Source organism: Xyrauchen texanus, chromosome 13 (genome assembly GCF_025860055.1).
Source record: "Xyrauchen texanus isolate HMW12.3.18 chromosome 13, RBS_HiC_50CHRs, whole genome shotgun sequence".
Lineage (NCBI taxonomy): Eukaryota > Metazoa > Chordata > Actinopteri > Cypriniformes > Catostomidae > Xyrauchen > Xyrauchen texanus.
Window position 1 is genome coordinate 9,228,605 of NC_068288.1, and position 11,653 is coordinate 9,240,257.

An 11,653-nucleotide genomic window follows, 5' to 3' on the forward strand; every position below is an offset into this window, starting at 1 on the left:
CATTAAGAAAGTATTCAGACCCCTTAATATTTTTCCACATTTTGTTATGTTGCAGCCTTGTGCTAAAATGCTTTAAATCATTTTTTTCATATCATTCTACAGTTATTTCTGATGTAACTGCATTAAATACTGTATATCATATAAACAATAGTGAATTTAAAATCGAAATTTAACATCTTATGTTAAATGTATGTTTTCTAATTTAATGCAGCCCCTTTAAATTCTTTGGCCAGTTCATGAATCATTTTTGATATTATTACATATTTGAAACAATTAAAAGAACAGTTTCATGTCTATCCTTGTATGTTTCATCTGGTCTAAATTTAGCTCAGGCGCATCCCATTTCTCTGGATCATCTTTGAGATGTATATACACTTCCATTGTCCACCTGTGGAAAATTCCATTGGGCATGATTTGGAAGGCATACACCTCTCTATTTAAGGTCTCACAGCTAAAAAATGTATATCAGAGCAAAACCAGAGTTCAGAGCTCAGAGACCGGATTGTGTCAAGGCACAGATCTGGGGTTGGCTGCATTGAAGGTTCCCAAGAGCACAGTGGCTTCCATAATTCTTAAATGGAAGAAGTTTGTAACAACCAGGACTCTTCCTAGAGCCCCACCCAAACTGAGCAATCAGGGGAGAAGGGCCTTAAGAGAGGTGACCAAGAACCTGATGGTCACTCTGGTTGAGCTCCAGAGATCATATGTGGAGATGGGAAAAACTTGCAGAAGGACAACCATCACCGCAACACTCCACCGATCTGGGCTTTATGGCAAAGTGGCCAGACGGAAGCCTATTTTCACTGCAAGACACTGAAAAAGCACCTAAAGGACTCTCAGACTGTGAGAAACAAGATTCTCTTGTCTAATGAAATGAAGACAAAACTGTCATGTCTGGAGGAAACCAGGCACTGCTCATCACCTGTGCAATACCATTCCAATGGTGAAGCATTGTGGTGGTAGCATCATGCTGTGGGGATGTTTTTTAGTGGCAGGGACTGGGGGACTGGTCAGGGTTCAAGGAAAGCTGAATCCAGCAAAATACAGAGATATCCTTAATGAAAACCTGGTCCAGAGCACTCAGGACCTCAGACCAGGCCGAAGGTTCACCTTCCAACAGGACAATGACCCTAAGCACAGCCAAGATAACGCAAAAGTGGCTTAAGGACAACTCTGTAGATGTCTTTGAGTGGCCCAGCCAGAGCACAAACGAAGTCTCTGGAGAGACCTGAAAATGTCTGTCCACTGACAGTCCCACCCAATCTGACAGAACTTGACAGGATCTGCAGAGAAGAAATGGCAGAAAATCCCCAAATCCAGGTGTGCAAAGCTGTCGCATAATACCCCAAAAGGCTGTAATCGCTGCCAAAGGTGCTTCAACTAAGTACCGAGTTAAGGGTCTGAATACTTATGTCAGTGTGATATTTATTTCCGTTTTTTCATTTGAATAAATTTCCAAAGTTATCAAATATCTGGTTTTCCTTTGTCATTATGCGGTATGGAGTGTAGATTAATGTTGAAAAAAACATCATTTAAAGCATTTTAGCATAAGGCTGCAACATAAAATGTGGAAAAAATGAAGGGGTCTGAATACTTTCTGAATGCACTGTATATATAATCGCATTGTTTGAATTTGTATGAAGTTTGACTTTGATTGACACATCATTTGTAAAAGTGTATTTTATGTAATTCTGAAAATTTACGCAACAGTTTCAGTCTCGTAACCTCCTTCCAGAGAAACTAGTGTTGACACATAGAGGCGTGTCAGAGCAACTGCACTCTGATTGGTGCCGAATATGTGCTCAGTATATATGGTGTACGTCGTATGTTTTTGGCCACCTCCGGTCACTTCGATTAGAGTGGTGGCTTACGTATAGGCATGATGAACGGAAACGTGACTAGGCATCCAAAGCTTTCTGTTATGCAACCGCTGACCTACTAACACACATTCGAGGACGACGAGAGGAGATTGTGTATGTGTGTGAGTAATAGGAAAACTGGAGCAAAGCCTCCGACATAACATAAGGACGAAGAGGGAGGGCGAGAGAGAGAGACGGCGAATAGCAGCACATGCAGAGTCACATTAATCGACACAAAGCCGGTGAGTGGATCACGACCCACGCGGGATATTTGCAGCACAAACTAGAGTTGTAAGGGCAGGAAGGCAGACAAAAAGAGCAGACCTGGGACAAGAAACGGCATACAGAGGCGCTGAAGATCGGTCTATTGAAAAATAAAAGCGGATTATTCTGTGTAACGAAAGGAATGTGCTATTTCTCTTCGGTGAGTTCAAATTCGTGCCCGTCCCTCTTTGTAATATTTCATCATTTGTGTGTGTTGCATCATGTTTGATTCATTAATTGTGTTTTATTCAAAGTACTTGTATGCTAGGGTTTGCTACCCTGCAACGTGGTCAGGGCATGTTATTGTTCACATGGAAACCGACTGAGGTCGGCATGACTCTAAATGTTTAGCTGATAAATTATTTGGTATTTCAGTGGTCGTGTCTTACATTTTACATCTCGTTGCATGTTATCGTGTAGTATTAGATGACTGAAAACTGTAAGGTAGCAACAGTTTATCTTCTGCATTGTCTACATATTCACATCCAATGTCAAGTCGAGACGGTCGTGGCGTGGGGGAGGTGGTGATGATCATTACGAAATCCAAACGCATGAGTACGGGGTCAGTTAATGTCTGTGTATTGCGGCGGCACCATTCAAAGCATGCACGGCAATACTTAATTGCAAGTCAGCATTTCTTCCGACGCATTTGATCATAAAATATGGCGTGGCGGCTCCCAAACTGGATAATGCATTGCAATGTCACTCAACGCGTGGGGTTTGTCGGGTTGCACAATTGTTCAGTGGCCACCCAGCGTGGCGCCAGGAGAAATACCTTTATTTAATAACTGAGATTATGCAGGGCTTTGTGTTTAGTTCTTCCATAAACTTTTTTTTAATCGAGTTATTCCTCAAACACGCTTGCTATTTAATAATCACTTAACCATTAAATTATAATAAATAAAAAAAAACATTCCATGATGGGCAAATACATTGAGGCTAAAAATTTGTATAATGAATAGAATCCCAAAACAGTTTACAGTACAACCAAAATCCCAATAGTAACCAGAAAAATTACGTTTTGGTGTAGGCTATAAAATGGGAGTTTTTTTTTTTTTTTTTAAACTATAAACAAGCGTAAAATGCTCCGGGGACTCTTATTTTGAAATTAGAGACTTGGCTGTTACAATGCTCTATATATTTTCTTTTTAAAACCAATATATTCAACAGATAAAGAGTTTAGTAAATATTTCACCAGACGAGGTTTACTGATGAGAAATAAAAAAGAGGAAGTAAAAAAAACTTGGGCTAAAAATCGGTATAGATTTTTGCAGATAATCGATAGTTCCATAAAGCAACTTTTGGCACTGATTGATTAAACAGAAAAACGATACCTACCGAGGTCCTTGTACAGTACGTGGTATTTAATAGATTTTCTCAGACAGCTATTGTGCTTTTGGCATTAACTCCTGCAATTAAGAATCTAGCCAACATACCACACAATATACCTCGCAGTCATACTAGCGTACTTGGCCTTTATATTCTGGAGGCATAACAGTTCTGCCTGCATGTGACTGGGCAAACACTTTCCAGTTGTAAATACTATCCTTGTGGAACGGTGCATAACTATGTTTGCTTTGATCTCAACCTCTTTTTCCTGAACGGTGGTCTCTGGTTCTTGGAAGAGGAAAAGTAAACAAGCTGAAGAAACCAACCATTCCAATTTGCATGTGGTGAAAGGAGAAAAGAGGGAGAAAAGAGTTGCCTTCCTTATTTGATCATGATGATAGACCTGTACCAGTTACATATATGCCATTTAAATATAGGGTTTGCAGACACCATATGGATAGTAACTTAGGTGTCTGAACTTTGCTCGGCATGTCCCAAAGTGATACCTCAATTATGATAACCATCTGACATTGAGCCACAAACTCCGGTGTGAACTGCGCAATACTGCATGCTCGGTTGCATTGACGCATCAGTGCCATTACAAAAGCAGGACCGTATCGCACATTTGCAAGCCTTGTGATGTAAAAGCAAAATCCATAATTACGTAACCTTTCTCCCTTCCTCATTGCATTCAGGAAATTGCTTTTTCTTTGGGTGCATATCTGCCCATCACTGGCATGATTCATAGCCCGCTTTAATCTAATATTCTGCTGCTGACGTATTCTCTCTTTTTTTCATACCTCCGCAGTGCTGGTAAATTCCTCTCTAGTACCCAATTAGAATCCTTAGCTCCTCCCTCACCCGAGCGCACCTATTTTTGGTAGGCACTATAATTCCTCCCCGATTGCTCAGGCGCTCTCTGTCTCTCTCTCTCACGCGCGCGCGCACGTACGCTCACAATCTCAGTTGCCGCCCACTGACCTATTTTACAACGTAGTCGTGGACCCAGTGTGCGCACAGTGTTTACGGAGCAGCCGGTTTCTAGGTCAGTGGAACACACTCCCCATGTTCTCATTTGCGATCCTACAGAAAAATAGTCACGTATGAGCCAAATGCATTTGTGCTTCCATGTTTTCATTGTGTTAAAAATCCCAACAAAACTGTGAGCTGGACCACAATGAAACAAGTTACATACACCATATTAATACAAAGTTATATGCACCTGTGCGGTTTAGGATAAGGGTACATTCAATCAGGCTTAAACTAAACATGCATATTTTAAGTTCTATGTTTGGTATTGATAACAATTGAAGGTTCATATTATTCTTTCTTGTTCCTCTTCCTCTTTTTAAGTGTTAAACTATGTAGAGAATGTTTAGGTTGTGTTTTGGAGATGGTGCGATAGCTGTCGGTGTGGTTATGTAATATTAACTCAGATTCTCACGCTAAGATGCAAAATAGGATGAGCTCACAAAAACAAGGAAAAAGGCTTAATTGTTTTACATGATAAATAATGATTAAAAAACAGAAATGTAAATCACATTATTGAAAAATCTACCCCAAATATTGGCAAAATGGGAAATAAATAAATAGCTCAATGGGAAGTCATTTAATAAGTTTGGCCCCCATACTGTTTAAAGAATTACCCAAAGGCATTTGCTAATAAGTGCATTAGTAATGCTGAACGTTAGTAAACAGTGAATCACATTATATACTCCTGATTCTTAGTAAACCAAATTTTCTTAGTTACACTAATTCAATGATGTTTGATCACAAATTAATGTATCCAAAAGGAGGGTTATTCCACAGATTTGGTTCCCTTCTGTGGTGTCTCCCTCCATTGTTTTCCCTATCCCTGCAGGTTTCTGATCTCTCTCCTGCAGTTCTGGCAGTCAGGAGTGCCTCTGATTATGTGACAGTGCAGTATCTTACACAATATGTGTCCTACTGCAGCACGCCATGATCTCCTACTCGCCGTGCTTCATTACTCCACTGACCTACATTTCTCTAGATCTTCTAGGACAGGGAGAGAAGTAGAATTTCAATTGCTGTCAAGATTGGAAATTAGAGCACTGAGCTGTTTCTGAAATACTTGCAATAAGAAATAAGTTTTGGGCTATTGCATCATTTGACCTTTGTCTATGAATTTGTGTGAAATTGTAGTTGGAGAACTACTTGGCAATACTTTGGTAAGAATATATGAATCATAATAACTTTGACCTACTTTAGCATTTATTTATTCCTGTATGACCTGCTTTTTTTTTTTAAACTAATTTGCTGTAGACGCATTTTTAGTAAACAAATCATGTTTCATTGTCTCTACAGATCTGCTCAAAGACTGGACAAAACGGTGAGCTGATACAGGTTTGATGAATGATCAACATCTTTAGCAGGGTGCCTGAATAAACTAGGTCGTTCTCTGACAGTAACCCCAGCTTACACTGTCACCGTCAGCCATCAATAACAAGACCTAACTTGGCTTCAAAGGTTTTTGGAGGAGCTTCGCCAAGTCAACAGACTTGTGTTGTCTTCAACCACACAGAATTGAAAGAAAGCTAAACAAAAAAAGGAACTTTCCCTTCTCTGGGAAGAAAACCCTCGAAAACACACCTATCCAATGACTGATGTTTTTGTTGAGTTCCATCTTTTTCTTATCTTTTTGGCCAGTCTGGACACTTGAACATTTTGAAGACCGGTTAGAGTAGGAGGAAAATAATATCCATCAGATCTCGTCCTCCTTGAAAACGGACAATTAAGTGTGTTTTTTTGAGTATTAATCACAAATTAATACTCAGTTGTATTTTTTAAATTTCAATGTCCACTGAGTGCCAGTTATACAAACTGGCCTCAATAGCACCATAATGGAAAGCCTAAATCTTCCTACCCAAAACAATAGTGCCAGCTTGGAATCTTTAGAAACCTTCTCAAACTACAGTGAGAGTTTACCATCACCTCAAATAGCCAGCCCTCCACGTCAAGGCCGACTAATAAAACCAAAACCCAACTCATCCTGTCGGCGGAAGCGCGAGTTCATCTCTGATGAGAAGAAAGATGAGTCCTATTGGGAAAAACGACGCAAGAACAATGAGGCTGCCAAGAGGTCAAGAGAGAAGCGCAGGATCAATGATATGGTGCTGGAGAACAGGGTAATGGCACTGAACGAGGAGAATGTGCGACTGAAGACAGAACTCCTGCAATTGAAATTGAGATTCGGACTTATTACCTCTGCCTCTTACATGGAGAAAACCCAGCAGATCAATAATGGCACTGAGGCGGCAACGAATGGTGCTAATGGTACCGGAGCAACCTCCGGAAATCCATACTACTCAAGCAGTGGATACTCCAGTGCTTCTCAGGTCATGATGAGCTCTGATTCCTCAGAGGCTGAGCAGCCTACTAGGAGTGAACGCTACTCAACATTACCTAAATACTCCCCCCTTGGATCACTGTCCGACATGTCTGATGGATCTTCACGGGACAGTCCTGAACCTATAAACTATGACATCAAGCATGAGAGCTCTGGAATGGATATCAACAGGCTTGAGGCAAGCGTTCTTAACGGCATGTTCAATGACCATCAAAGTCTTGCACAATTGGAGTCTCACCAACTGCAAGAAATGGAGCAGCAAGAAGGGTCCAACACCCCAGCCCCTCCATCTGCCACACCCCAAAGAAGTGTTATCCTCTTCCGTTCTGGAAGCAGTTCCTACCCTGTTGAGAGCCAAAGGGTTGAAGACATTGAGCAGCAGGTGGTATCTCAACCGCAACAAAATGGGCAAATCACGCACTTTACTCAAACAGGGTGTAGTCTGCCTATAAGACATGATGGTTTAGAGACTCTTTCAGAGGTAGCACAACAGCTGGGCAGGAGATCTTTGGATTCACCAAATTATGAGTACACATATGGCAAAGCAGATACCAGTGAAAGCCGGCGGTTTGTCATTCAGCAACAAGACCGGAGTGTTCAAGGACAATGTAGAAGCCAGGTGCAAGACAGCACCCCAAATTGTTTTGCCCCAGATCTTGTCAATGAATCTGGAAAAGCCCAGCAATACCAGCGCTCAAATGCCTACCTTGGCACTCTCAACGAGGAACCCCCAGTGCTCGCATATGAAGGCTGCCCGAGAACAGATGGCTTCTACCAAGAGCACTGCTCTTCAGGCAAGGATACCTCCTCTAGTGACGGAGACCCTCGCAGCTCAGATAAGGAAGCCTCCACTGATGATGAATCGCCCTCATCCTCTTCCTCTGATATTGGTGGCTATCACGCCATCCACCAATTAGTACCTTCACCCACCATGGTCACCAATGATGGTTGCCAATATGGAGATAACCAAGGCGAAATGAAAGGCACTGCGCTGCCACACAAGCTAAGGCTCAAATATAGAGCACTATCCAACGGTGGCTCCCAAGATGTCCCCAATTCTGCATCAACAACTGCTACGTCACCTGATTCCGCTCTGCCTCAGCACCCATACCTGGCACTAGCGCACATTAGCCAGCAGCAAGGCAGCGGCTCTGGAAGCAGGGAAGAGGAGAGTGAAACAGCAGATGAACTTTGCACACAACAATCTCCCTCCAGAGAGAAAGATGAGCTAAGGAAGAAAAATGGGAAGAGGAGCTCAGGTGGGCAAGACAGAAACCAGAAACGTGACTGAGACTGGCATGCAAGATCCTTTAAACACAGTAAAGATAGGACTTGATAAATTTCATTTTTACCACCCTATAGAGGGAAAAAAAAAGGTACAGTTAATTGCATGAAAGTCTATTACTTATGCTTAACACCAGCCAGAAAGTGTTTTGCTCTTGATCTGTTTTCTTATCGAGAACAATTGTGACCTTTTGATGCAGCTCTGTTCTTTCACTCTTTCAAAAGCACTTAATAGTAACTCAAAGTTACAAAGTGGAAATTGAGCTCTTTCTAATGATCTTTTTGTTTTGAAAACAACCTACAAAATGAATCTGTATAGCAACCTTTAACTCCTTGTCTCCACCTTTAAATATTTACATATCTCTGCCATGTTTCGTAGCTTAGCTTTATGAACAGGTAGTTTCTGAAACCAGTATGTAGTTCTCTCCACAGGTTCATGGAGTTCAAGACACAAGGACTTTTCCCCCACTGATTTCAGAAGGAAAACCTCAGATGTATCACTCTTCTCCTCTGCCTTTGGACTTTAGCATTATTCAAGCACTTGGATTATATAATACTGTGACATGACTAAACATATCATATTTCAATATATTTTATCAGGAAAAACATGTCAGTCTTTAAGAGACTCTACTTTGGATTCCTGTTAAGTCCTTCATTTTCATGATGTCTGATGCTTCCATTTAGATTTTTAAGTCATCATTCTTATCTCACTGTATCACATTGATTGAAAGATACCTGAATGTTATTTTCATAGTGTTTCAGTCTTTTATAGGTCAATGCAAACTAGTGACAATGACCTTTCAACTCTTGTCCATCACTATCACCTTACTGTATTGTATCATTGTAAAGGAGCTTGATGGATTGACCCTCTCCAAAAGGTCACTGTGACCAATTTAAAAAACAAACAAACAAACATTGCAATCTACCTGACATTTAGCCAAATTAGAGTCAAAACCCTTTCAGAAATGTCAAGGCAGCCTCTTCTGAGACTGTGTACAAAGTGTAAGATATACCATTGCCATAATCTGTAGTCAGGTTTCAGAGATGCCTCACATGCTACCTCATGAGAAGAAATTGTTGAGGTTACGCAGAACTGAAATGTTTTTCTTCATAAAGGAGAATGATACATTGGTGTGTGTAGCCCATTACATTGTCATACCCATCAACTGTTGCGTAAAAGTTATCACAGATTAAATGCTGCAGTACACAACTGTTACACACTCAGTAGTAAATCATAGCCACAAATTTAGCATCAATCCCACTAGTTGTCTTTGTAGAATTTACCACAGCTGAAAGCTGCTTCTGCACTGAATTTTTTCTTCAGATTTTATACAATCTGTGTTTATTGTTCCCAAACAGGTGCCTGGCACTGGCCATTATGTAAAAAATGTACAGACAAATTCTCTTTTGAGTATTTTAAGTTTGTATCAAGTTTATTTTGGCATTCTGTAATAATAATTATTAATATTGTGTTTTATATTGTATTCTAATGCTATTATTCTTTTTGGGGGGTTCATATTTTCATGTGTCCGTTCACCTCAATGTGATACAATATGTATGTATTTTCATGTCCTGTTATTCTATTTCGCCTCTGTAACCAGGTGTATTGTGTGGTATTTACCGAAGTTTTCAGAAAAAAAAGAAATGTTTGTAAAAAAAAAAATGGAGGGCGTACCTGTCAAGGTCCTCAGAATGACACTAAAAGAGCGACAAGAAAAATAAAACATGTTGTATGTTAAATTTAAGCAGTCTTATGTTGTCATGTATACAGGAGTATTTTTACATAAACCTTTTGTTTGTACATAGCTGTGCCCACACATACAAAGGGGTCATGACATATTTCTTTTTCTTCATGAGGTCCACTTAAAATGTTAGTAAAGTTGTTGTCTTTTGCACCCTGTCTCTGGCCCTCTGACTGAAACCCTTGGTTTTGGGCTTTGTTAATACCCATTATTATCACTGGCTAACATCCTGCTGCCCCTCGAATACAGCCATATCCAGTTTACTGTATGTTTGTAACTCAATTGGAAGAAAATGAACCAGGCAGTTACAAAACAACAAAAATTATATTTCAGGGTTTACACTGAACGCACATGCAACACATTGCATCTAAATGTATCAAAGTTTTTACTCATAAAGCACCATAAACTATAAATATCAAACAATCATGAAAGATAAAACTGGTTACTTATGGTTTTGCAGTTGGGTCCAATAGTTTTTTTTCACTTTCCCATCTAACAGTTCCTTTGCAAAGCTTGAATCGTACTATGACTGATTAAATCCAAGCTGATATGAGCAAAAAACACAAATACATGCTGAAATTAGCCGAACATATAATCTTCAGTGAAGTGTGTGACACACATAAACAATCCAATGTGAAATGGGCCGCACTCACAATCCTGATGTGATCGGGAACTTTTAAACTACAGTCGCGCTTTCCTAATGTTGGGATGCTTTAACAGACCAAAACAGAGACAGCCACGACATCTATCATCTCCCGTGTCTGTTTACACACGACGGGACGCAGTTCTCAGCGAAATTGAGATGCGAGACGTTTTAGAAGTTGTTCTGCTATTAAAATGTGATGCATATTGCCAGAAACGCATCAAAATGGTAAGGACATACATCTAGTGCATGTTTATATAGACTTATTTAAAATAGTGCAGATGGGAGCAAGAACACATCCAAGACACTGTTATACTCAAAACAGCAAGACGCAGAATGAAACACAATGGGGGGTCTCCTTTAAAGAGTTATAACTTGACAGCATTTTTTAAAAGCAGTGCAAATATTGTGCATGTTTATATAGAACAATTATTAAAAATAGTCCATACGGGCACAAGATTGTGTCCTGTGAAAGTCCCCTTTCACGAGCAGGAAATGTTTTTGCAGCTTTGGGGAGGAAGTTTTGAGTTCTGAAACTTACAGTATGTTTTTATTGTAAAATGAGCTCTGTATGTCAAAAGATCAAGGAAAATATGTCATGACCACGTAAATGCACCCATCAATTGTAAAACTTAAGTCAACATGAAATGTCAACTTTGCATGATTTATTGGTGTTATTAAAGATAAAAGAAACCGTTAGTCTTTTTATTACTCTTCTATCAACATGCTCCATATTTGAAATTACTTTCCTTTTCTGCTGATGTCATGAAGCCTGCTGATGTCTTTTATTTTATTAACCAATCAACCAACCAACCACAAGGCTCTATCCTGGTATCTAATGCCCGCTTTTCACAATCCAATTAATTTCCAATGGATAAAATCAATTCCTAACCTACATTTTGAATATCCTGTTTCAAACAGGGTTTTGTGTTGACTTTAAACTTTTACCTTAAACAATCCTAGCCTGAACTCTTAGCATGCACTTTATCAGCTTAGACAAGATTCAAAATCTGACCAACAGAAAGACTGATCTCTCCTTCCACTTATTTATCCTTTCCCCTCCTGGCACAACAAATTAATTGAAATGAGAGCTGTGCAAATGCATAGGGACACTTTGTACTTCTGCAGGGCTCAAGAGTCATCCAGTATGATGTAACACCGGCTA

The 11,653-nt window shown here is 39.9% G+C and overlaps 1 protein-coding gene across 2 annotated transcripts; it reads left to right on the top strand.

The window, feature by feature from the left end:
* Positions 1-1,829: 1,829 nt before the first annotated feature.
* LOC127653629 (uncharacterized) lies at positions 1,830-11,101 on the top strand. 2 transcript variants are annotated; one of them, XM_052140365.1, is made up of 2 exons: positions 1,830-2,283; positions 5,778-11,101. In XM_052140365.1, the coding sequence occupies exon 2, from the start codon at positions 6,314-6,316 to the stop codon at positions 8,108-8,110; it is 1,797 nt and encodes a 598-aa protein (XP_051996325.1). In that variant the 5' UTR covers positions 1,830-2,283; positions 5,778-6,313; the 3' UTR covers positions 8,111-11,101. The 2 variants fall into 2 exon arrangements, with proteins under 2 accessions (XP_051996325.1, XP_051996328.1); XM_052140368.1 differs by having other exon boundaries at positions 1,830-2,101.
* The last annotated feature ends 552 nt before the right edge of the window (positions 11,102-11,653 follow it).

Bases quoted from the DNA above. Each gene is read 5' to 3' on its own strand.
- LOC127653629 (XM_052140365.1), top strand. From the start codon at position 6,314: ATGGAAAGCCTAAATCTTCCTACCCAAAACAATAGTGCCAGCTTGGAA.